This window comes from Branchiostoma floridae, chromosome 4, assembly GCF_000003815.2.
Source record: "Branchiostoma floridae strain S238N-H82 chromosome 4, Bfl_VNyyK, whole genome shotgun sequence".
Taxonomy (NCBI): domain Eukaryota; kingdom Metazoa; phylum Chordata; class Leptocardii; order Amphioxiformes; family Branchiostomatidae; genus Branchiostoma; species Branchiostoma floridae.
In genome coordinates this window covers 27,555,266-27,583,129 of record NC_049982.1, presented here as the reverse complement: position 1 = coordinate 27,583,129, position 27,864 = coordinate 27,555,266, and the positions used below count along the sequence as shown (strand labels likewise).

General features: G+C 40.6%; 2 protein-coding genes across 2 annotated transcripts; both read right to left on the bottom strand.

Moving 5' to 3' along the window:
- Positions 1-7,201: 7,201 nt before the first annotated feature.
- LOC118413715 (sushi, von Willebrand factor type A, EGF and pentraxin domain-containing protein 1-like) lies at positions 7,202-9,986 on the bottom strand. The gene is made up of 3 exons (XM_035817244.1): positions 9,533-9,986; positions 8,101-8,313; positions 7,202-7,350 (listed from the first exon to the last, which is right to left on the bottom strand). Exons 1-3 carry the CDS (start codon positions 9,933-9,935, stop codon positions 7,202-7,204), a joined length of 765 nt encoding a protein of 254 aa, XP_035673137.1. The 5' UTR covers positions 9,936-9,986.
- A 1,264-nt stretch (positions 9,987-11,250) lies between these two features.
- On the bottom strand, positions 11,251-27,141 carry LOC118413714 (N-fatty-acyl-amino acid synthase/hydrolase PM20D1-like). Its single transcript, XM_035817243.1, has 13 exons — positions 25,001-27,141; positions 24,467-24,480; positions 24,280-24,396; positions 23,515-23,657; positions 21,156-21,227; positions 18,094-18,327; positions 17,232-17,333; positions 16,462-16,608; positions 15,914-16,142; positions 15,486-15,490; positions 15,087-15,190; positions 12,849-13,242; positions 11,251-12,198 (listed from the first exon to the last, which is right to left on the bottom strand). Exons 1-13 carry the CDS (start codon positions 25,831-25,833, stop codon positions 11,941-11,943), a joined length of 2,652 nt encoding a protein of 883 aa, XP_035673136.1. The 5' UTR covers positions 25,834-27,141; the 3' UTR covers positions 11,251-11,940.
- Between the last annotated feature and the right edge of the window lie 723 nt (positions 27,142-27,864).

Sequence of the window (27,864 nt, the reverse complement as noted above, 5' to 3'; positions counted from 1 at the left end):
TTATGTTCTCCAACAGCAGAAAGATGGGCGCAACCCCAACCGAGATGCCCCTACCATGGAGCAAACATTACTCACTCTAAATTTGCATATGGAAACACAACCAAATGGTGACCTACTTTTCTAGTAACACTACCAAGTGAGAGGAAGACAATATAAGGTTAGATAATAAGCAAAAGCAATTGTGAAAATTCAACGAGGTAAAAGTCTTCTTACCAACACAAGTAGTCGGTTTGCCTTGATTAGACCACAGACCACCACGGTTGCATGTTTGTTCTGTTGGTCCGATTGTCTGGTACCCCGCCTCACAACTCAGATAGCAAACAGTACCATAGGTTGACCCGGAAGTACAAGGTGAAGGGTTTATGTCACCATTGGGTGGAATGGTAAGACCAGAACAAGTTTCCGCTGAAACAGAAGAATGATGAGTTACAGATCTGCAAATCTACCAATGGTCAATATTGAGTTACATAGCAAGCTAGTAGTACTTATTGTCATTCCTTCAACTAATAAGTGATCAAGATATCACTTTCACAATTAGGATTAAAATCATATCATTGACTAATTGATAATACTTGGTATATATCATTCTTAAAAGTTTTACACTTTCCAAGTCAACTACATGGATTTCAATCCATTCATATGTCTATATGCACGAAGAGCAATTTCATTGTATAAAGATGTAGTTATACGTAATACGTACTAATACCTTTGTTAATGCCACAAAATGTAAACAGAAATGCACATCTAACAAAGGAAGATTTGCTCACATATTTGCTGGTGTGTTACGCCGAAGGGTGGTTATACCCGGGCTATATAGATACAGATACAGATATCTAATGTCTTTATCTAACTACGATGCATTGGAAACCTCTACACGATCTTAAAGAAGATATAAGAAAAATATGAATAGGCATTCATGAAATTTCATTGTCAATGTCAGTGAGTACCTTCACATTCAAGTTCATCTCCCGACCATGATCCGTCAGCCAAGCACTGACGTGACCGTGACCCTGTTTTGACCCTGTATCTGGCCTTGCAGTCGAAGTAGCAAACCCTTCCGTACGGCACCGTACTGGTCCCGTAGCACCCGGACATGGTAGCGTTGGGAGGTACAGACAACGATGAACAGTGCACAACTGTACATAACGAACCAAGAAGTTGTATTTCATACAATAGATAAACGTAGACATTTTAATCATGAATGTAGGTGTAGTGAGTAATAGTCTCCAGAAGTGTAGCACCACGTCTTTTTGACTTCCAACTCAAAGAGATTTCTCAGTAGCGTCGTGTTGGTGTAAAATTCAGGGTCTTCGTACTAGAACCCAGAGGTCATGGGTTCGAATCCCATGGAATACCAACCATGCAGCAATTTTGCCCCTGGGAAAGGCACTTGAAACGACTTTTCTGACTCCACCCAGGTGTAAAAAAAGGGTACCTGACTTCGTTTAGGGTGGTGGAAGGAGAGGAATGGGCTCCACCTTCCAATACCGTGCCTAAGGCACACAAACGGCCTCCGAAAGGGCTATGAGACTACCTTTTTTTTTAAACAGTTTCAGATATCATCTTAGTAGACGCGGTATGGCAACTGCAATTCTAGGTTGGCGTGACATAAACATAACTTTAGATTAACTGGGGTAGGGAATTTCCCTAGCAGCCTTCGAAACCCCCGAGTCGCCTATTGGGTCAGTTGGTCCTCACTCATAGTGAGCAATTTAGCTGGTCTCAATCATGATGTTTCTGACCTAGGGCGAATAGATGCTTTTATAGTTACAATGTAATCCGTAACCTTTGAATGGCCTTAGGATCACACCTTGAAATGACCTTCAGTTCTTGTTACGTGGTAAAGAATAACTTATATTTATCTAGAAAAAAAAACATTACCTTCACATGTTGGAACTGGGTTAGTCCACGAACCATCATCATCGCAGATGGATTCACCGTGACCTACAAGTTCATATCCTCTATTGCATGTGAACTTGCACTTGGAGCCACGAAGAACACCACACGGACTTGGGGCAGTAGCACCATTTGCTGGCTGAGCAAGTTGGCTGCACCTTGTCACTGATCATGAAAATAAAAACGAAAATCGTAAACTTTCAAACCAGCAAACCAGCTTGAGATTTATCTGAAACACTAGTGAGAGTTATTCTCGATCAAGCACACTCATCATGATAAGGATTCTCAAAGGCCTTTTGTAGGATAGAGAATCTGTTGCATCTGACATCACACATTGTCATTGTATAAATTTTGTCTTCTGCAGCTACCATTTCACCATTATCATAACTTCCTTTTATTTACGTTTACCCAGTGTTGCGGTTTTCACCTTACCTTTGTGGTTGTTGATGTACATTTAATAACTAACTTGCCATTTCAACTAACAGATACATTATACTTGCATATGCACATGTACATGTGCATGCAATGCGTAACTGATGCATTTATAGTGGACCTGCACTGTACCTTGAACGTTTATGGTGAAGTTGCAAGTTGCAGTATTCCCGGCATTGTCAGTTGCAGTGTACTGGACAAAGTACCGGCCTTCAGGAATCCATAGTGGAGGAGTTCGTTGAAGAACGTTCACCGGTCCTCCAGAAGTCGTCATGTCTACATCTACCGTAGGTGTTAAGCCGGAGTTGTCTGTTGCTTTCGGGACCGACCACAGAACCGCTGCCTCCGTCTTTTGGGATGGGGCCACAGCTGTGATGTCACCGGGGCAAGATAGAAACGATGGCTCCATCTCATCTAAAAGAAAAATGCAGCAGATTGGGTTTGATCATTTCATGTAATGAAGGTCTAGGTTTGGGCAATAACCGACTTCGATACATATGTTGGTACGCACACCACGGTTGCTTTTTAACTCCAACACATGTTCGCAATCTGTTGCCAACATGAAAGTCTTTCGTCGTTATAAATAGGTAGATTTTGAACTCTTATACTTGTTACTAAACAAATAACGCTGAGCTTTCGCTCTACTAATGCTCTGTGATATCTGTTGATTTAATCAATATCTATCTGACCCCTACCTCCCTTATGACCTCAATGAAAAGCGGCCTGCAGGTCAATTTGAGCTTCTCATGAATAAATGAAGGTTCAAACAAACATAAACCATGTACCTCTGCAGATGCTCGTGGCAGCTGAGGACCACACCCCACCAAGCTGGCATGTCTTGGCCGTAGGTCCATGTAGAGTGTACTGTTTGTTGCAGCTGTAAGTACAGTGTGTGTTGTACTCCGGCGATATTTTGCACAACACTGGTGTCACTGTTCCACCCAGGGGATCAGTCAGTGGGATGCACTTGTCAGCTTAAAGGCATATGTAGATGATTTTATTATATACTCATTCCACGTTAGTCATAGTTTTTGGCTTATTCGCACGTGCACGATTTAACAAACAGAACACAAAATGATCACGAGCTGGATGAGAAAAAAGCCACAGGGCTAATTCCAATCCCCCAAACCCCCACTCCATCAAAAAGAAAATAGCCCTGTAAATTTACCTAAGCAAAATACAACTATGATAAATAATGATAACAAGTAATAATTTCATAGTATAACGGCAGATCAGACAAGAATTATAACAGTAAATGTTGACTTATAGTAACATAATAATTGATTAAATATGAGAATTCTTAAACACTGGAGACACCTTTACTAAGATGTAAGAAAATTTCGAAAAAAAATCAACAATGACTATAAAATTGAATAAATAGAAGGTCACCAATCTTTTCATTTCAGAATACTAGACCGATACTACATCTGTAATTATGATAGATTCTGGCTTCCAGTAACTATGTAAAGCTAGAATACACATAAAAGAAGATCAGGATCTGCACCTTGACAAGCTTGTGGAAGGTTCTGCCACGCTGCAACTCCATTGACCTCCACACATGTGGTGACCTGCCGACTTCTCGGCTGATAACCGGTGTTACAGGTCACTGAGCAGGACTGACCGACTTCAGTGTACGACCCAGGGCAGACTCGAACTCCGTTAGGTGATGGGTTTGCAATTTCAATGTTCTTGCACGAAAGCTCTGTGGCAGAAAGAATTGCCAAATATTACCGAGATGTAAAGATATTACAAACAAAACACATAGCTGTATCTGAAAAATGTGTTTCCGGGTCATGACGTAGAATATGAATCATCCTAAAAAGAAAGCTGAACTTTATAGACTTATAGAGCCAATGTTTTCTTACTTCATGCATGCACCTAAGTAATACAGACACATTTTCAACGAGTCGAGACAATCATTCATTCATTCATTCATTCATTCATTCATTCATTCATTCATTCCCTTTCCAGTCGCTAGGTCCAAGACTTTAGGTGCACAATTTAACAAGATTATAATTAGTATCTAGCACCCAATATGGCTGGCTCTGAATTGTTAAGCGTACTAGATTTACGATCGAGTTATTTGCAGATCCCGACGCATGCTGAATCGATAGAGAAGGCAGCGTTTACAACTCAATTGGGGCAATTCCAATTCAAAGTCATCACCTTCGGTTTGACAAATGCACCCTCAACATTTTCCATTCAGTCTTTTTGTTTGGGAAGTATACGCCCTATCCGACAATGTTGTACTTACTGCTGCATCTTGGAGTCGGATGAGACCACGATTTCCCTGCGGTACACGTGGTTGTGGCTGACCCGGACAGGCCGTAACCATAGTTACACCTGAATGTGCAACTGTCGCCATAACTGTTGCCACATGAATTGATGCTGCCATACCTTGGTGCTGTCAAGATTGGGCACGTCACCTCTGAAAGACAATCATTGAACGGTAGATGTGTTATAGACATTATACATTAATATCTCAAGAGGGCATTACTTGTAAAGGAAGTTTTTGTTATTTCAAATGTACCTTCAAATCTTCGTGTATGTAACTACTATTGATGTCACTAGGAACAATTATAACATAGGAAACCCTGGTTCAATTTTAGGTAGGGGTCATAAAGCGGGTCCCGTGTTCGAGAAGGTGCATCAAGCACGTTAAATCTAAGCAATCCCTCCCCAGTGTAAAAAGATACACTACAACAAAAAAGAAAGAAAAAAATGCAAGGTGAAGAAACAATTCCTATATTGCATAATATGTAATCACTGATAAAACGACTCAGGTATCTTATCAACAGTGGTCTGAAATAAGATAAGAACTGCATTTACTGTGAAAATGCTTACTTGTGCATGACAACGGTGTTGCACTCCATCTGCCATAACTTCCGCAAGTCATGAGTGTTGTTCCTCTGGCATACTCGTAGCCTGAAAACGCACAAAAGACAATATTTTATACCTCCATCAATTATTCACAGCCGTCGTGGATGTATTTTATTGTACGTACATTGTACGTTTAAAAGTCTTTTCCTTTGGGAAATACATCGTAAGAGTCTACATTTTATAATTAACCAATTATAGATATATTTACATAATCTACACTAAAATGTACACATTTAACTTATTTCAAAAGGTCTATACTGTTAATACACATGTCTTTGGACAGAGAAAATTTAAATTTGAAATGAACAATTTTAAACTATATTCATCATGCCAATATATGATTTTAAACTATATTCATTATGCCAATATATGATTTAAGTTGCAAATAAATTTTTAATATACTGTAGGCATTGTACATACATGTATCAATTAGGTAACAATAAATGCGTCGATGTTTACTCTATGTGATGTTATGAAAAGCTTTATTTATTACCGGTTAAGGAGGTTTGTTCCATCAACGGACAAATATTGTCAAAACATACCTGACCGACACCTCAAGCTACACCGGTTGCCATAGTAAATCCCTAGCCACCACCATGTCCATGTGTACCAAACGCTAACAGTGGTGGAGTCATAGACTGGTATACCGCAAGTCACACCTTTAACATAGTAAATAAATAAATAAATAAACAGAGAGAGATCGAACTATGGAAGTATGCAACATGGTTTGCTGTTGAGTATAATCAGAAAATGATACATTTGAACGTCTACGTTTTCTTTCAGCCCAGCCAAACCATGTGACAAACAACTACTTAGTTGCTTGTTGTAAAAATATATAACAACTTAAATCTGTATCTTTACACACACACACACACACACACACACACACACACACACACACACACACATTTATATATATATATATATATAACGTCATATAGTACATACATATTTATATACAGATATAGAGAAAAAGAGAGTTACAAACACACACACACACACACATATATATATATAGAGAGAGAGAGAGAGAAAGAGAGAGAGATGGATAGATAAATAGATAGATATAGATATTTATATATAGATGCATAGATATCTATATATAGATAGTATAGATGCATAGATCTCTAGTTATAGTATATGTTTCTATATCTATAGAGAAATATGAATCTAAATTGAGTTATTCTTACGTGCACAACTCTGGATGGGATTGCCAACCTGGTGGTACCCGACTCTACACTTGCATTCAGCCTTACTGGTGGCCCCTGTTCTTGAAGTCACGGAATTCGCAGGGCAGCGTTTACAATAACCAGGCCCTGCGGTATCTTTGTACGTGTTCAAAGGGCATTCTGTAAATGAATATCAACAATTGTTCCAAAACGTAAAGAAAACAGCATTAGCTTGAAAGAGAATTGAATAACATAGAAGACAAGTGTCATTATAATGTGCACCAAAAAGAAGTTACTCAAGCAACTGGATATGATTTCAGAAACGGTCAGACGTTTCAGGTAGCCATCCGCTGACTTCTGTCAGTATCACGATAGCTAACATAGGGGTGAATAATACTCTCCAAGCAGAGGTTAGACTCTGGCTATTTTTAAACGTTTTTTTGTAGTCGTTTTTATCAGGCTTTCTGTGTTGTATTTTATCTTGTACATAAATGTTCTTTTTATGTATTGTCTACTAGTATGTGTTTGTCAGCAGGGCTAGCCCTTTGTAATAGCCATAGGCTAGTTGGGCAGCCATGGCTGTGTGTTCGGAACAGCCAAACCAATAAGCAAATAAAAATTTTCTATCTTGTATTGTCAAAACCTAAGTTAGTTCTAAGGTTTTGACAATACAAGATACAATACAAAATAGAAAGCCCGATAAAAACGACAATAAAAAAAGTTTAAAGCAGCCGGAGTCTTACCTCTACTTGGAGAATAGTTGCATAAATGATAAATTAACAATACTACAACATCATTTCGGCGTCGGTATTTTGATATTGTCACTACTCACTTATAGAGCTCCAAGTGTTGCAGTAGTACCCCTTCGGACACAGCGAACAGGCGTAGTTTCCGCCGTACACTTCACACAGACATCCGTGGTTACATCGGGAAGGACAGCGTGTAAATGGGACGTATTGAACCCAGTGGTAATCTGCGGTACGGACGATAGTAAGGATGCTATGTATTGAACTTAATTGTGTTAATTGGCCCTCTTTTTGTGAAGGACAAAGAAACATGCACGGTAGCACACACACATACACACACGCGCACACAAACTTACCGTGACACACATGCAAACGGAAACTCATACACATGCAACACAATATTTCTATACACAGACGCAAACACACAAACGCAAACATACATATGTATATATATATTATAGAACTAGAGTAAGCGGCACTGGATCATAGGTTGCAGGAGGTCTATGGCGCCCACCGTCTCTGTTTAGGGATGGTTGTAAAGCTCTGATGTAGATGGCTTCTTTGATCCCTCTAGCGAAAAAAGTGTGGCTCTATGTCCAAGAGACAGTGGGCGCCATAGACGTCCTGCAACGTATGATCCACTGTTTACTGGGTCATCTGTTCTATCTGCATATCGTGACGTCACGACAGCAGTGGATTGTTCATTCCTTGACAAAGACGGGTGCGGTTCAGTCAGAAATTTGGGTAAGTCTCATTTTTGTGTTGGAAATTACAGTTATACTAGTTCTATAATGACTTCTACCAACACAGATGAACTTTCAAGTTACACACACATACACACACATACATGTATATATATACTCACGCTCACAAACAAACGCGCGCAAGCAGATTCACAAACACAGACATAGACACATACACACACACACACACACACACACACACATAAAGATTAAAAAATCAAAATCTTGCCTTACCTCCTCTTAGCCTCCTGGCTATCTCTGATAGAACGGTGAAATCCAGACACAGGTAGACGTACTTGTATCTACCGCTGTCCCTGTTACCCAGAGCGCTCAATCTGTAACTGCTGATACCCCACGAACCGATCCCGAATGCGAACATGATCACACCTCTGCTCTGTAACTCCCTAACGACGTATGCGGGGTCTCCGCCTCTATTCCAGTAGCCATCTATATGATAAAACATAGATAGCTATGTTATGATTAAAGCTCATCTGTTTGGGTAGTAATCATAGTACAATGCTAAACTTTCTTCCAACACAAAAGGATACATGGATCAAATTTTCAACGACCACTGCTGCCTTCTTCAGTATTAACACTGATGACCAATCACTTATGAACGCAGAATCGAGAGAGTTACAGAGACGTGCTCTTATGAATTACATAATAGTAAAGCATCGGATGGTTGCGGGAATCCTTGTTCGGATCCCCAAATAGCGGAGAGGAAGAAGACACTCGGCAGCTACAATTGGGATGTAACATTATCTCACCTTTAGTTGGCAGAGTAACCGATATGGGTTGTTTTAAAAAAAAAACAGCAAGGAATGTCAAGGAATATCATGTTGACAGACGATGGTTTCAAACTGAAATATTTTGAAAAAATTTAGAGCGTCCGATATGCTGTATTTTAGATTTAAAAAATTTGATGTCTGTCGAATAATCATCACATATTATAAAATTAATATAACCAATTAAAAGCTCTTTGTGGACTGTTGTCAGTGTTGACTGTTCGGCACCCAATCTTCGTCCGCCATTTTGACCTTCTGACTTGTCAACAATTGGGTGGTGTATTACGTTACATTCGGTGGGAAAACTCTAGATCTTGTTGACATCCGACGGGATACTGTATATTTCTACTGTATACTGTGTACTGTATACTGTGTACAAAAACTCTTGATACTTCTCGGAGATCTTAATCTCTTGTTCGAAAAGAAATGTGCTAGCTATTAACTCATTTTTCAATGGGACCGGAGGCATTTTCAGGATCTAGCATGTCTGCTTCTATCAACTATGTAGATTTTATGGTATTGGGGAAGGGGTGGCACCGAAATGTAAGATAAACGCAGCACAACGTAACGTCGCCGATCTGGCAGTAATTGTTTATAGTGCAATTCTAACACTATATGGTCACAGAGGTTATCAATAAACAACAAAACAATGAATTTTCAACCTGAGTTACACACATCACACGTATTGTCAACCAATTGACAAAGCTACAGTAAATCCATGTACAAAATGTATTAAAACTCATAGATCAAAAACGTATTGCCATTCTGATATTTTGCGTAAATGCATCAATGCCCAAACTAAAGATGTTAAGTCATATACATGTCCTTTATAGCTATCGTGCAAAGACAACGTACAATAAACGTTTGTTATATGTGCTCACCTGTAATCGTAAAGACCACCTTTGTTGAGTACGATCGGACCCCTGGATTCTTCAATAACGCCAAAGCTAGTCTTAGAGCTCCTACAGTGTTTGTCGCACCTCCGGTGTAACTGAGTTTGGGCAGATGGGTGCGAAGCAGTTCACACTTGTTGTTGTCATTCGACGACGACCGAAGAAGATCAAACTCGACTCTTGCGCTGGTTCCAAACGAAACGACGGCCACGCGAGTCGTTGTCGGTGAAACGCTGAAGTGATTCAAAACGGCCTTCACGAAATCGATGATTTTGTCGTAGTTCGAACGGCCAACGCTTCCAGAGCGGTCGAGAGCAAAGATGATGTCTACAGCTCCACTGCGAGTGGGTAAACATGCGTTCAGTGTGCTTGCTGCCTCCCAAGCAGACATGACGTACTGACCTTCCACAATTGGACAAACTGCTATAACTACTAACAGTAAAATTACAAACACCGCCTTCATGTTGTATCTCACATCATACACACGGTACAGCCTCAAAAAAAAATAACCCAACTTCTGCCTCAAGAGGCAATGAAGACTGTTAGTTTGATACCCCGGGGATTAACGTAGGTTCTTTCTTCTTTGTTTCTTCTGAGTAATAGATACGAGACTGCGCATTGATCGCATTCAACTTGAAAATGTAAACTAAAACTGTGTCTGTTTGTTCTCTTATTTGTACTTTGCTGTGGCAGTTGTTGTTATTTTTTCAGGATACAGTTCCTCCAATGATGTTCGTTTTCCCCACTCTCATAGGCCCACCCAGTACGAACGGTATTGTGGTGTTTTAATATCATATCCGTTGAGTCACAATACATGTATACAAACCATGGCCATCGATAGAAAACGAAACGTGTTTTTGATTGGCTTTTGTTTACTCGTGAGAAGCTCAAGTCGACACGCAGCCTGCTTTTCATTGAGTCCATTGGGGAAGAGGTAAAGGCACGACAAAATATAACAACGGTACAGATAACAACATTAAACTACTGATAAATCTATATCTTTATACATGCATGGTAAAATAGGGCATCATAAAGTGTAAGCTGGTATTTGAAGGGGTGTCGTTGGGCCGTGCGTATGTTTGGAGGTAGACTGTTACAGACATTTGGGCTCACGGTAGCCTATGGATATTCTGAAGGTCTCTCGGTGAGGCTTTGGGACAACCAGGTAATTGCTGGTGCTTTGTCTGGTTGTCCTTCTACCTTGGTCCCTGTAGTACTTCGTGCTCATTAAAGGCATAGTAATATATAAAAAAGAAGCTGCCCTGAAAGAACCCAGAGCGTACTAGAATTGTTTGCATTTTTCATGCATTGTATTCTGCTATGATTGTATTCTGCTCTGGTTTTTGGCACATATCGGTAGACCGCGCGCACGACACTCACTGTTTGAAACTAAGCTGCGTCAAACAAAATATACATGGCTGCACGGCGCAACTGTCAACGACCCGGTATTTCAGACCCTGTAGCCCGTGTCAAATTCCCTCTCTCTTGTGGGAGAACCTGCCAACATCAACAGCATCGTTTACTCCAAAACACGTAGGCCATTATGTTTTAAACAATGCGGTCTTATAATGTCCCAAGGTAGAAGCTCGAATCCATTGCTGCAACATGATATTCGTGGACGTGCTGAAATGTATTGATTAAAATGTTTTTACTTTATAACCTGAAACAGACCCGGACAAAAGTTTATCTATGTATGAAAGTCTAATCTTATGAAAGAAGATTGTTCCAGCTTTTGATCATAAATTATGTAAATGAGACCCTCATTTGCTTTTATATATGTATAACATTTTTATTTACTTACCTCGCTGCAAGAATGAAATTCCTATTTTTTACATCTACGGAATTACAGTATTTCCTTGTCAATTATGGAAAAAGGGCCTTCATTTGCACAATCTATATCTATCAATATCGCTCTCTATCTCAGTTAATTAACATCTGCTTCTAGTTTCATCTAACTGGCCAACGTCCACATACTTACGGCCAGACGACACACCAAACTGCATACGAACACAGCAAAGGGATCCTGAGATACAGCTACAAACAGTATAACAGCCCCAACTACAATACTCCGCCATGAGGTCACCCTCCTTCCCGGAGTAAATATGGGTTCCTCATAGGTCATCTGGCTACATTATGATTTTAAAATACTGTTACTATACTACTACAGTAGAAGTATATGCTACTACAGTTAATTGCACAGCGGATAACTGCACGCTACTGTTAATTGCACGGAATCCCGAGGTTCCGTAGTGTTGTGGTAAAACTGAATAACTTTGCTTTGTTGCACCATTCGGATAAAATGTGCTGGCGAATGAGGAGTGCAATCAAACGGATTCTACTGTTACAGTACTACATTATACACATGTTTAGAACGGCTTTATACAGATATAGCTCTTCTATAGCTCGTCCTCATGTGTGTGTTTTTTTACGTCCAAAGGTTTATCAATATTCACGATGAGGTGGTAGTAAAAGTTCATGACCCTCTCGTAATTCTGAACAGAGATCCTCTCGTTTACCCCGTGGAATCTCGGGAGATCGGACGGTGTCATGACAAACGGGTTGAACCGATAGATGGCGCTGCTGAGGTTCAGGTAGTGCCCTGTGTCCGTGAAGCCAACCATGAAGGTGGGGGTCACCAGGGCATCAGGGTAGATCTGTGTACAACATCATGCCAATAAACATTTGATATTCTTAGATATGTAACATTTTCGAGAAAATGCAGTATGTTTCCCTTCCAGTAATTTTCCCTTTGCCACGCTACTCGCACACACTACTATACCTTTAGGCTCGTCCCTGATGCGTCATTTAAGAAAAGGGGCATTTTCATTATCAATGTAACTGGATTCACACACCGAATTACTACGATGATAAACTTGTTTTGTAAAATAAAACTTGTGACATACAGTATGATAGAATATGCGCAATTGTTCTAGATCAAATCAGTTTAGTCTTGTGCATTTTTTGTGATATAGATGATATAGCCATTTTAAAAGAAAGTTATATCTAACGTTACATTCATAGACAATTACTGCATTTTTGCTTCCATTGACAGAAGAAAAAGAAGAACGCTCCAACAAAAAACAAAATGTTTTCACTAACGGGGGGAACATAAGAATAGCTTGACACTTACTTCGCAACGTTGGCCTGTAATAGTACAACAAGGGTCTTTTTCAACACTTGCAGTAGAAGCACAAAGGCAGTAGTAAATAGGCTGTTGTACATGTAAATAGTCAACAATGAAGCAGTTAAGAAACAGTACAGTGCAAGTTGAAAAATAGTACTACTTAAACATACATGTACCTACCTGCTGAATGGTCTCCTGAAGTAACATATATGTAGGAGAATCCTTCCCGTAAGGTGAGGTCGGAGAAGGTTGTCGGCTATCTATAACAGTGACCTTGACCCTGGGATCATTAATGACCTTCAGGTCAAACTCCATCACTTCCTCCACACTTGACATTGGATGTATCCGGTGGTCAATCACGGCCACGGCCTCCGGTGAGATGACGTTATCCTTGACCCCCGCGTTGAAACGCGTCAGAGCAGTCGTCGTTCGAGCGATCGCATTGGTTTGTGGCTTTTTTGCGTACACCCAGGCGACCAATGGGGAGAAGAGCCAAAGGTTAGAGGCCAACGTCCGATAGGGTAGGGTCATCTCCGTGGCAACGTGCTCCAACATCCGGTGTGAAGCTAAATCCCTGCGTTGGCGAAATCCATGCGCAAGCATGGATTTGGCAGATACAAGCGCCAAATTTATGCGCCATGCCAAATACCTGAGATGTAGGGTGCGCATGGGGGTTTCGAATATGGCAATTACATTTTGCTCGGCTAAATAGTGACATAAATTCAATAATTACTAAAAATATTTTAATTATTTATGTTATCAACTAAAAGCTATATTTGTCTAGATTACAGACAATTCACAAAAGAAAAAAAGGTGACGTCATTCATTTTAGCGCTGAAATCGTATTGAATGCTTACAGGTCACCTCTGACCTTTAGCCTCAGTGAACATAGCACCTAATTCGGTCTGAGAAACAGAGCATTTGTAAGCAGTTCAGTTGCAGCCCAGATATCAATGTGATCATATTTCAATCATGTTGTATCATATCTAGTATGGGCACAATGTGTTTTGTTCTATTTTCTTTTCCGTTTTATGTATATAGTTACGGAGAGTATAATAAAGTTTACTGTCGAAATTCTACCTGAAATGCATTTTTGAATATGACGTTCAGCACATTACGAAGGACACTATACATTATCCTCTGAAAACACACACACACTTAGGACCAAGAATTATTGTCAACTTGTTTTATTGCTTTGTCAGAACTGTGGTTGGAGTTTTTCCACTTTACATCGATTGATTCACAAAGTTAACACAGTTGATAAAATCATGACTCTGAGTCTGGCTAATACTAATGTAACAGTGGTGTTCAAGGACTGCTAAACCGAAGACGCCTAACGGCTTAAGCCTTTTGGCCGAACGGTTTGCACGTCCGATTTGTGATCCGGCTGCCCGGGTTCGGCGCGGGTTCGAATCCCGGGAGTCGGGATGTTGTTTCTTTCTGTTCTACGCGCCCCTCTGGTTGTTTCATTGGTTCCCACGCCGGCCCTGTGAGTAACAGGCTAGTATGTGCCACACAGGGATGTCGAACTCGGAGATTCGAGGACGAATCTTGAAAAAAAGGGGGAGTAGTGTAACAGTGGTGTTCAAGGACTGCTAAACCGAAGACGCCTAACGGCTTAAGCCTTTTGGCCGAACGGTTTGCACGTCCGATTTGTGATCCGGCTGCCCGGGTTCGGCGCGGGTTCGAATCCCGGGAGTCGGGATGTTGTTTCTTTCTGTTCTACTCGCCCCTCTGGTTGTTTCACTAATTATAATAATAGACTACATATTGTCTCCCAAATGACAGAAAGCATATAATACTTCAGTTGAGATACAAGACTGGGTGGGCTGTCCATGTGCAAAACATGCTATGTACACATCCTAGACTTACAAAATGTGTATCAGATGCCAATTTTGGAAATATAGTCAATTATTAAACCATGCAGGTCCTGAAAGACATGTTTCTCTCTGGTTGGAGACAAGAAATAAAAAAGCAATTTAAGTCTACAAATTACAATCTAAACTTTCCAAAAACAAAGTGAAGGCAAGAAAAAGAAAGTGAAAGTGAACAAAACAGTTCTTGTTACATATCCAATGAACTCTACAAAATCAAACAGTATCACTCTGGCACACTGTAAAACTTAGTTTGTCTTTTGGATAGATATCTTGTACATTAAAAAACATAGGGAATACTCAGTGGGACTGTCAAAGTCATGTCGCAAGTGAATCATGTCTTGCATATTTAGTTAGTACATTGTGAGACTTTAACAACATAGGGAAAACTCATGACCACATTTCAACCAAATCAATCTTAGTCTTACTCTTGAATATACATGTATATGTTGTACATTGTCAACAACACAGGAATACTAGGTCTCAAAGACAAACAAAAGACTACTCAAACTTCTAATCTAGGTCTAGCTGGAAACCGGCTAACCAAATATGTTCCCTGGCCTCCTCAATTGTGGCTAGGCCTTTCCTTTCCTTGTAGATTGCAGCCAGGGCCTCTGGCAGGAGGACCATGACTTCATAGTTAGCCTTCTGTAGTCAGAAAACAAAAAGTGCTTGTCAAAATAGAATACTACATATACATTTTTTGCTTGCTTGTGTTAAATGTGAGCTGTGATACAAATAACGAAGACTACAGTTGCCTTAGATTAGAGATAGAACATATTGGGATTTATAAATTTCAGAGAAATATTAGGATTCATAAATTTCAGAGAAATTTTAATGACTAAAGATTCTATATCCAAAATCAGTCCTTGACGGTAATACAACAGAAGCCAGTGCACATGGGTTGCACAATGAGTGATTGAAAAATTTAAGACTTTAGCACTTTACCTGTACAAGCAGAGTATAACATTATACTTATCAAATGTGCATGTTAAGGAAGACGGATGAACAGGACAAGGATGATTAATACTCAATATTGATAACCAAAATCAAGAAAAGTACTATCATTGTTATTTCTAACAGTCAATGCATCTAATAACAATCTGTGTACACCTTACGTAATAGGACGTATAGTACAGTGCAGGTTAGGTGCAGGTAGACACCAGAAATACCTGCACAGCTCTAATTTTACAGCACTAACCTGCATATACAGGTAGTATTTCGAGCCCTGCATAATGTTCTTGAAGGCTTATATTGCCTATAGCCAGAGCAAGCCAATCTCTGCATTAGCACTAGCTACTACCTTTCCCATCATAATACCTTCAAATTTTGAACTTGATGATGATGATGATGCATAAATCATGAACCCACCTGTTGTGTTGCTCTTCAGCTGAACGCGGTTGCCGCATATGTTGGTGATGGTGAATCCGTGTAGCCAATCTGGCCCTAACCTATCTCCTTTTCTGTCGCCCATTTTCTTGGGATTGGCCCGGCTCACTTGCTGTCCAACATGAAAGTCAAATGCTTTGAAACCTTTTGCTTTTTTACGGGCATAGTATTTCTTCTGCTTTTCTTTGGCAACAATGTTGTTGTGATCCACCTACATGGAAGAATAATATTATTAGGCAACAACAGACAGATAAAATACAACTCAGTGTACATTGTATTTTGAATATCACACAGGGTACCCACAGGAGGAAATTTATTTGGCTGTATTTGCCGCTGTAACAATTTTTGGTTTGAGAACACTGAGATCATTTCTCCATCTCATTTTGCACCAAAATGTGTTTTTTTTGTGACAGTGAATAAAATTCACAGCCATGTCACGGGTCAGATCAGCCTTCAGGCGATCCAACTCGCAATCAGGCTGGTACTTTAGGTGACAAGAATACAACGTCTTGTATTATATATATATTTACCTGTTTGTGTAACACTGCTTGTTGACCTTGTTTGTGCCTGACGTACTCAGCAACCGCAGCAGGGTCAGCATCAGGGAAGACTGGGTCATCTTCATCAGATTCATCCAGTAGTTCTGATGGGAAACGTGGTTTCCGAATCATCATCACCTGTGCAAATTGGTTTCCCAAATGTAACAAAGGCCAGGACCCCAATGACAATATAATATATACACCACTTTCTGCCATAAACATTTTTTCACGTATACAACAATCATTAAGTAAACTTGACCTTCCAAACTTAGTTTGGAAGGTGAAGTTTACTTAATAATTGTTGTATACACAACTAGAGTCCCAAGACCTTGACAGACAGACTAAGATATATTTGTGAAGGCTTTCAGATTCTGGTCACACTATACTTAGCTAAGAACTTTCATATACACATGGCGCCAGGCTGATACAAATACTTATTATAAGCCGTATTCTACATTAAACGTAAGACAAATTTCAATGCTTATTCAGTTCAAAAAAGATTCAGGTATGATACATCTCTCACCTCATATGAAGCTTGACCTGTAATGGTTTATGACCTTTGATTTCTAGATCATATGTGACTCAGTGGTCCTGTTTGATTCGGAATTGTACACAACAGCATTTTTCCGCATACATGTGTTCAGCATTGTCTTAAATCTTCTTTCACATTTGTTTCCCCATAATGTTTACTGTTTTTGTAGGCCACCTTAAAAATCAGACAAACAAAAGCCACCCATGTTAAGATTGAATTAAAAAATCACCTCAAATGGTGTCGTTTTAGTTGACTCGTTGAACGATGATCTGATACCCCAACACGCCTTGTCAAGATACAAGTCCCAGTCATCTTGGGCATCATTTACCATCTGCAACATACATGCATGTCATTAAAGTTTTGCAACAAATGGTAAAAGATATATCTCATGTTTGTCACTGTCACTTTTGTGAAATCATCATTACATACATACATATCAAATCATTTTTTTTGTTCAATTTATGCACTGTGTACATCAGATCAGTTTAGGAGGACTATTCATTGCCAAGAATTATCAAGTTTCATAGTCACTGTATCCTTGTTAGGTTAATTACAAAGTGAAGATAATACTAGTAAGTAACAAAAAGTATCATCTTTAACGGGCTAAAACATAGTATACAATATCTATAAGTCCACACTTATCTAAAGTCCACATTTATCTTGCAGGTAATGTTCTAGTTAACAGTGAAATAGATACCTTTGATAGATGGCGTTTTATAGTGCCATTTGTCCTTTCATTCGTCTGTGGATGGTACGCGGATGTAACCAAGTGGCGAATGTTGAACTTCTCATAGATCATCTCATTTAAATGCTGAAAATAATAAACCCAAAATATGTCATATTCATGGGGTTGGCCGATTTTCTAGAACTCACTTGTCCCATCATGAAAGTACAATTGTACAGAAAAGATTTTATTTATATTGTCTATCTAAAAGTTTTTGAGTTACATAGTTCACTAAGCACACAATAAGTCATCAGACACCAAGAAAGCCGTTGAAAATTTGGCTCAAGCATTACAGTAACTCTATATTAGTACACCCTGATGTTAGAATTAACCCAATTATAATTTCAAATTTCGTTATCCAGCCTACCTGGTTATTGAATTCTGAACCTTGGTCGGTGAGAATTTTCCTTGGTGCGCCCCACCTATGAATCCATCTGTTGAGGGCGTAGAATACACTCTTAGCACTCTTGTCCGCTATAGGCTCGGCTTCAACCCATTTTGTGAACAAACAAGTTGCTGTAACGGCATACTTGTGACCTCTTGGAGAGGTCTTGAACGGCCCAATAAGGTCGATTCCAACGAGCTCCCAAGGCTCTGAAGTCTGTAACATATGAACAAAATGTAAGACATCATGGGTTGGTTTAAACTGCATCATTAATATGCCAAGCCTTAGTAAAGGAATTAAGATCATTGTGGTGCATCTACCGTATTAGTGTTTTCTCAATTAAAGTAGAACAAACACCAAAAGTAGTCACATGGGGTCGCTTATAAAGTGAGGTTGCACACTTAGAGGTTACTGCCCAGACAAAATGGGAAGAGGACCCAAAATCACCTAAAAAAAATTGGAAAACAGGCAGTCGTGGTTTGGAACAGCATCGAAAGATCAATTGAATAAATTTTGGAACAGCATTGAAAGATCCACAAAAAGAAATTTTATGCAAGAAGACAGTATACTACTTTTATAAAAGAATCCTCTGTGAAAATTCAAGCGTCTCAGACGGCGAAACGCCGTTTGCGACAACCGTCCAAGGCGTCTTAAATTATTGGGACGCTTTGGACGGTTACGGCGGCGGACGGCATGGGACGGGCTTTTGAACGCCCGGCGAAACGTCCAAGACGGTCCGAACGGCATAACAAACGCTTGGACGCGTCTAGATTGGCACTTTAGACGCGTCCGGTCGGACGTTCGGGACGTCCGAGACGGCGTCTGAAAGCGGGCAGCCGGACGCTCCCGCGCTCCGTCGGGCGGGCCCCCCGCTGGGAACAGACGTCTCTGCGGACGGACCAGACGCCGATTGCGACGGACGTAAATGACGTAATCCAGGCTGCTGGGACGGATCGGACGCCGGCTGCGACGGGCATAAACGGCGTAATCCAAGCCGCTGGTACGGGCGGTAGCCTCCACCACGCCTTCCCACGGGGGGTACAGATCGTAAAATTCGACAGAAAATGGAATGAAAGGCCAAGAGGCTGTCATCGCTATATTATTAAAGGTTAATATCTGGGCCAAACTCCTAGCAAAATATTTTTTCTTCAAGACACAGTTTTAGTTAGTCAGGCAGTACGGTAGAAACTCATAACGGGCCGGTGCATTTACTAGTAATTTGGAACGTGCGTAGACGGCTGCCCGGACGCCGTTTCTGACGCCGTCCGGTCACGGCTATAATTTTATGGCCTGTTGGGACAAGCGTTGCCACATACCAAACAAACAAATATTCAGCCAGGCAGTGAATTGTAGAAGACCACCCACCACCGGGCCGTCAGGTTTAGCTAAAATCAAACACAACTTGAACAAATCTCTTCGTAAATTGTTTACACGTACTCCGCGGCGTTTAATCAACTTTGCTACATGTACGAAATTCAATCCGGCCTTCAATCGTGTCCGCGGCTTTTTGTGCCGCCGTGCCGACACGTTACATCAGAATGGACGAGCCCACATAACATCAAGGGTAAATACAGGACGTTTGAAATTTTCTATCGTAAATTTTAATTGCACCAGTAGTTGCTAAAGACTGGATATATAAATGTGAAATAACGTTAAATTTTCTACAAAGATCATAAGTCATTTTTTTTATTTCGAGGTAGCGAAATAAAGTCTTCCGTTTCATAAGTTCCTAACCCCAAGTAGTTGGAAGAGCCGACTAAGATTTTGATTGGCACCGGCAAAATCGGTAGGTGCTATCTCATTATCTGTTGTCTAAATCTACATTTTAACAGCATTATCATTCTTAATAGAAACAACAGATATTTTTTACAAGTATTCTACAACGTGTTCATAATTCTTTTTATTTTGTGGCATCAAAACAAGATCCTAAATTTTATCATTTCTTCGCGTATGTGGGGAGGGCACCCGTAACAACAAGTCGTCGGTAAACTTTGCAACAGATGAATGTACAAAAAATTAGAATAAAATGCGAAGTATTCACTTACCGGCGCCTGCAAAGTATCGACAATCAGCTAACGGAAGAACCGCTGCTTCTTTTGACGTCTGTCACATGTGTGATTTCTGCTGTCCAAGGTTTGCTGCTTCGAGTAAGTAGTATAATTTTTCCCCCTTGTCGGCGCACGACAAATAATTTTTGTACATTCTTTTTAGTATAAATAACGGATACAGTCATCGCCGTAAACCCAACCTCAGCACAATGTCGTACAAACATCAGCTGCTACGTCTAGACGTGAAGTCCTTGGTCCAAAAGTGCGCAAAATTTAACAAACGGACATGAAATCCACAGAAATAGTCACCTTCTGAACATAAGTCCTGCAACCGCCGGAGTGTTCAACGGTCTGAAATTCGAATTCACCCGCTGAAATTGGCGCATGTGCAGAAGTTAAAACGTCATGTTTCCCGTGGGGATCATAAGAAAAGACGCAGCCGTCTGCCGGCGTCGGGTGACTAAGTATTTTATAGCCCCATCAGTGGCCGTCTCCGACGGCAATGGAAGGTCTTTCAGCCGTTCGGGCGTTCACCATAAAAACTGACAGAACGGCACGGACGCTCACGATGTGTCCGCGGCCGTTTCGGACCGCAATGAACGCGTCCAGAACGTCTGAAACGCGCTCGGACGCCATTGGACGCTTGTAGACACCGTCCGGGCAGTTTCGGACGCTTGAATTTTCACAGAGGATACATTGATATATGTGTCATGCCATGAACTATGTTCTTGCTCAAGATTTAAGTCCAGTCGCCGAATGTCTGGCAGCCTTCATATGTACTGTACTGTACATATACTGGTGCTGGTCGCAGTGGTAAGGCTTCATGGTTGTCAGCTGCGGGCAAGTACCTTATCCAACATGAATAAATTGTTCTGAGGAAGGTCACGACTAAATGTTGGTTGCACCAAGGATGTCAAAAAGAGTTATAATTCCTTGTCTGTCACTCAGTGTATTCAGGGCATCCAATCATTGAATCATTTTGATGTGTTAACTTACATAGATTGGCTTCAGCTCTGGGCACATGGTCTTGATCTTGGAGGTTCTTTGACATTCAAGGCAAGTGTCAATCTGCAAATACAAGAATTACATGACATCATGATCATGAATGCACTGCACACCTCTGACCATGGGAATAACAGGTTTGTTTTAAAAGCAATGTCTACACAATGTAATTTTATCCACTACTAACAATGTACAGTTTGTACTAGTACATGCATCTTTAATACAAGACACCTAAAATGTCAGATGCAATATGTGACTAATATGTATATACAGTGCCATTTTGTGCATACCCAGGATGTAGGTAGACGATTGCACTTTTACACAATGGGGGTGGCATGAATTATATTAATTTTTCCTTCCGGTCCAAGTTCGCTTGTGTTGGTGCGGTTTGCATTTGATTAAAAAAACCAATTTGGCACATCAAGAAGATCTGTCAAATGATACATGGCTTGTTCACTTCTACAATCCATAGCAAATCCGGATCAAACAAAAAAAAAACTTTGACTTTAACTTTGAAAGAAATTATTGGCAAATTTCAAATCAAGAACTGCAGAATTGTAAACCAAGACTGTCAACCCTTCTCAAAGAGAAATAAATAATCATCCGTTAGTCGATGATTAGACCACATGTGGTCCATTGTGCATTAGCCTACGGGCATGAACATGCAATAAAGAATAGTCTTCAAATACGTACTTTACGCAGAATAATAGGTTATGTGAAGACGTACATAATTCTCTTCATTGAAGAAATGTGCTACTAGTACAAATGTTGGCAAAAAGGCTCTACTGCTCTGCATAATGTTATTGTCAAGTGGTCATTAATTAGGCTATTTTGCTAATGACTGGTGAATAACGCATCATAACGAACATGACGTGGGGCCCTCTGATCGGTCAACATCACCTGCCTTTATGATAATAGACCTTAAGCAAGAACAACAAGAACAATGCATTCTACCTGAGGTTAATTATGTTTTAACATCCAGCCACAAAAGTCATACACTTACATGCCATTCGACAAGATCCCATAACAAATTATTGGAATTTTTATGTTATGGGTTGAGTACTTACTTTCATCTAGGAAAAACTTTTTCGAGTAGGTTTGTAAGGTGTGCATCCGTGATCTCTTGGTTGAGGGGTCGAGCTCTGCAAAACTCTCTGGATATTTTCTCGTTGTTAAGAGTGTTTGTACTTCTTGAACCGAAGCCTACAGTATAGGTAGATAAGGCACCAAGAGTTCAATGCCAACAGAGACTACTGACTCAAAGACGTCAACCATGTGTTACTCAGTACTAAGAGCCACGTCTAGCTACTCTCCAAGCAGAGGTTAGGCTCCTGCTGTGGTTTTACAATACAAAATAGAAAGCCCGAGAAAAACGACTAAAAAAACGTTTAAAAAGAACAGCCGGAGCCTAACCTCTGCTTGGAGAGTAACGTCTAGCCAAGGTGGTCTAGCGAAATAAAAGACGTAAAACAGGAACAACCGTGACAAATACTACGGTAGATACATTTTGTAGATAAAGCGTTGCCTCATACACAGTACAGACAGAAGTTTAAGTATAGTATTTTCTTTTACCTCTCCGACCGAAGTCATTTACCCATCTTTTTTTACTCCTGGAAGTGAGGAAAGTCGTGTGTTTTTAACGTTATGTGCCTTTCCCAAGGGCACGGCGGGTATCCATCTCTAGATTCCGAGCCGAACGCCAAACACGACTTGCTCTTCCCCTGCAGTGCACATTTCATATGTAGGTTACAACATCATATTAAAGGAATAATATATTGTACTCAGGTACCTGGTACAAAGGCCGTCTCGATTCGGCCATAGGCTTATTTCCCCCGCGACCGTCCTGTTCTTCACAGTCCTGTTCCGCCATTTTTCAGAAATGGCGATCTTGTCATCAGACACTGGCCCTAATTTGCTCATTTTTACACGCTTTGCTAGCCAAACAATGACACAAACTTATGTTTTTATAACCTCTTGTGCCCGTTTCTGATGTACTTAAGCTAATATCGCGACACTACGACTGAGTTGCTGCTGTGCTGCGTGCCCACACAGCCATAATTTCCCGCTGCATATCATTATCTTTAGAATTCCTGAGGGGTCTCTATGGAGTGTCCCAATTTTCAATCCCATAAAATCAACAAAGGCATATGGCTCATTTAAAATATTCCCTTAAAATATATTTATCTATATAGTGTTGAATTGTGGAATAGCCAGATAAATTTTGAACAACAAAAGTTGTTGAAAATAGGTTCTTCTATTTACAGGATTGTCGAATCGGCTAATACAAAACATCTGCTAGCTTCTACAAAGGTCGTTGCCATAGTAATCCCCGCTGCGAAATACTTGCTCTTACCCTGCAGTGCGCAGCCGCAGTACCTGACCTCTCACGTATTTGGCGGCGCATCGATTTAGCTTCACACCTGGTCTCCGGACCCGTGCCGAACATGCTAGGGTGTGGGTTGTTCTCAAGCTTACTGATGGCTTTGGATAGGATTCCTGAAGTAAAACAATCAAGCATGGCATAAAAGATGATGCACGCTTGGGCTGAGATTTGACTTCGATGTCTAGGTGAATAGGCCAGGGTCATTTAGCGGCAGTAAGTTTGAAGAATCAAATCAATCGAAACTATACATTTGTACTTAGGCAACAGCCAGTAAATTTAATTGATAACATCAGTGAGCTCATTGATTTTCGTCTGATTTCAGGGAAAAAAAACAAGAATTTGTTTCTTCTTTGGTGTTGGTCAACGTGACGAGAAAGTATCAAAATGGGCAAATATGCTGTGTAGCCATGACCGTAGTAACTGCAATAGAAGTGAAACTAGTTGAATAGTAAAAGAGGCATCAATATGGGTCATGAGTGTAGTTGCCATGTTGGTAAGTGATACTTGTAAGTCTACCCCGATCGATACTAGTGCACTTTTTGAATACATGAATCAATGCCCTGTTAGCTTTGATATGTTTCGTCGCTTCAACTGTCGTCACAATGTTTACGGTATCTATCTAAAACATTTAGCTATCTCGTTTTTCTTACCCATCTTGTTTTTTTTTCACCCTATCTGGCTATTTCTTAAGTCTGTAGAGGATGTTATCCATAAAGTTTACTTGCTAAGCCTTACCTATGGCTGACTCGGATCTTGGCATGGAGGCATGGCCGCCTTCTTCATTCACCTCAAGACGCAACTGCAAGAAACCTTTCTCGGCGACACTGACGAGGCCAACAAGTTTACTCACACCTGAAGAATAGGAGATCGCAACGGAAAATCTTGTGAGTGTTCCGCAAGACTTCTACTATTACATGTTTGCATCTGTCCTTGGTGCTGAATGTTGTACACACTATCACTAATGTTTGTCCTAGTACTATACTACTGTTGTGCCTGTCCCTGTCTACTTAATTGTGTGCATAGTTCAATCGTTGTGCCTGTCCCTGGTATTAAAGTTTGTGTGAACTACCACTGTTATGTCAGTAGCTTGAGGGGTGTTTCTAAAACTACAATAAATGGGCCGTTATCACAACTCTCTCATCACGATTAGCTATATTCTCAAACAAACCGTGTCGATGGCAATTTGCACTATGAACTATAACTACTACCAATTTCAGATTCAGATTTATTTCTGATCGACTTGGCATATGATATCAAATATGAAATGATTAATACACATGAATTGCGGCATCAGTGACATGATTGTCTGACAATGATACAAGATTAATGATTACTGAAGTTTAACATTGATGCATAAATACATGTTTTGAAATTCAACAACGATCAAATAAAATCTAGCCATGATAAAACTAACGATCATTGCTGATTAACTTCAAACTAACTGCCATTGTGTTACTAAAGTCTTATAGAGCGGGGCGCAAATGGTACTTCATGATTCAATAGACAAAAAAATTGATTAAAAACCATCCGTAGTTTCAAGCACATGTGTACTTGGAATATTGCACATAGCTGCTCACCTGGTAAAAGGCTATCTCCTACTGGAGTCCCTTCGTCCAGGATGAATGCCAGTTTCTCTCCCCTTTGAGTCAACACGTCACTGATAACCTTTGCCCCAAAATGGCCGCCTGTTTCCTCGTCGTGTCCGAAGGCGAGGTACAAAGTACGTTTGGGCTGGTGTCCTTTCGATAGAATAAACTCCAAAGCCTCTAGACTCCCCATTACGTTATGTTTGTCGTCAATCGTCCCTCTCCCGTAGATGCACCCGTCTTTGACTTGTCCAGAAAATGGCGGCACTTCCCAGTTTTCTTCCTCTGTGATGGGAACCACGTCTAGGTGAGCCGCCAACAGGTAGGGTTGTAGCGAGGCGTCCGACCCTTCCACTCGGTACAACAGGCTGTAGTTCCCGACCACTTCCCTCCGGACCAACGGTGAGCTGTGGATCGTCGGGAAACTCTCCTGGATAAACCGGACGAACTTGAGTAACTCCTGTGGTGTTCCAACACCGCGTTTGTAGGACACAGTCTGGAACTGGATGGCTGAGGTGAAACGGGAAATTCTTTCCTCATCGGCAGGGATGAAGTCAGGGTCGCTGGTCTTACACTCCGGTGGGGAGGTTTGGTAGGACTGGAAGGTCGCAGTTCTAAAAACGACAATCATCAGAACCAAGACCAACATCACAGCCAACAACTTGCATGTGGCGAACAGACCGCGCTGGATTCCCCTACCCATGTTGTTTCACCTTTCTCTCCGTAGACGAAAGTCTGACTGTTTATCTTGAGTGCTTGTTTGCCTTCCTGTCTTCTTCAAACAACCGTGGGACAGATATGCTGAACCGGATCATGTTTCTTCTAAGTTCTGTTCTTTTTTTGCATCAACAGTTACGGATATATATGAAGTTATTACCGTATTGCCTGCAATTCTGTTTTGAAATCATCCATAGACCAATAAAGGATATCTTTAGGTTTGACTTTGACATGAATCTTGGTTATCTTTTTTAAAGATTTAGTTCTACACTTTATTCATCTCTCGCGAACTTTTACTGGGACAAAAGTTGAGGTGAAACGGGACAGTCTGGAACAAAACGTGCTGGACTCCCCTCGCCATGTTGTTTCACCTTTCTCCCTCGGATTCGTACACAAAAATCTGTTTATCCAGAGTGTTTATTTGTCTCCCTGTCTTCTTCAAACAACCACGGAACAGATATGCTTAGCGTGATCATGTTTCTTCTCAGCGCTGTTCTTTTATGCAATCAACAGTCACAACTCTGAAATGAGACCATGTTGATTTGATTATATGGATGGCATTCGCGTGCGCATGAATTTTCGTCCCTTTCCAAACAAAGAAACGTTTTTGACCATACTGTAAATTGTAATGTCATCTATTGAATGTCATTTATATGATCAAATTAACATGGCCTTATTAGTGTTTTTCTTGCTATTTCAAAATCATACAATGGCCAATAAAGGATATCATGAGGTTTGCTTTTCCACATTCCTGTCTATCTCAGGACATATGTCACATTTTGAGGGTCCTATCATGAAGTGAACCGAAGTGAGTTTAATTTAGCTGCTGATTCGCAATATCTTATATCTAAGTGCTGTTTCCCTTTATGTACAGGTAGTTTACTATATCACTAGGGATAGTCAACAATGTAGTCTCCCTTAACATCTGCTTGAAATCTCATCTATCTGGCACCGCTGTTTGATCAATTTGTGTCAAGCCACGATAACATAACCCAACGTCTGCTTGGAGATTACAAAGAGACAGTCAAGGTGAAGAGGACAATGTGTACTATCTTAGACATGCGCGCAGAAGACATGCCGAAATACGTAGGAATGCAGCAGAGGCAAGAAGAGATACAGCTGCGAACAGCACAACATCGTCAGCTATAATCCTCGAGCTCCGTTAGGCGTTGGACCTCTTTTCAGGAGCAACTAACTATTGCACATTAGGCCAAGGACGTAACGTATATACTGTCGTAAACATCATACAGCATTATTATCCGTTTTCCAAAACTCCTTGTCAATTTACCGTACACATTTGCTCATTGTGCAGCTGTTAAGTACGATTTACAGTATGACGAAATTGATGAGTGTACGGATGCCATGCCTCCATTATTCAAATCAGCATGGCGAGTCATCTTTAGCGAAAACGCGGTACATTGACCCCCCAAAATACGACTCGGGAACATACGGAAATGCATATTACTTCCACAAAGCAACCTGATAAAAACTACGGCTATCGGCGACAGGTATAGAATACTGTATTTCTAATAATAAAACGTTGAAGGCGCACATTCAGCAAATTGGCTTCAACACAACCACATCAGGTTGCGAGTGGTTGCAGTTCTAGTGAGGATTAATAGGCGGCGCCTTTGATCCATGAACGTGAGTGACAATACCATAACAAGATAATCTTGTACTTCAAGTGGAGGATGCTAGGTGACGCTTTTGATCCATGAGCATTACTGTAAATGCAGAAATATTCGCGGTGGACCATTTCACCGCGAACTTCAAACCACCGCGAACATTTTTCTATTATGGTATTAGACTTCAGTCTAACGTGTTACCGCAAAATTAAAACCACTGCGAAAAGTCCCTTTTCCCGCAACCGCGAAATTAAATCCCCGCGAACTTAAATGCATTTACAGTATGCGGATGACATCTCTTGGGAACCCCAAAATATATTAAAGCGTGATAATAAAAAAAAAGTTTGGCCATAAAAGTTGCCTTCATCATAAAAAATCCAAGTGATCCGGAA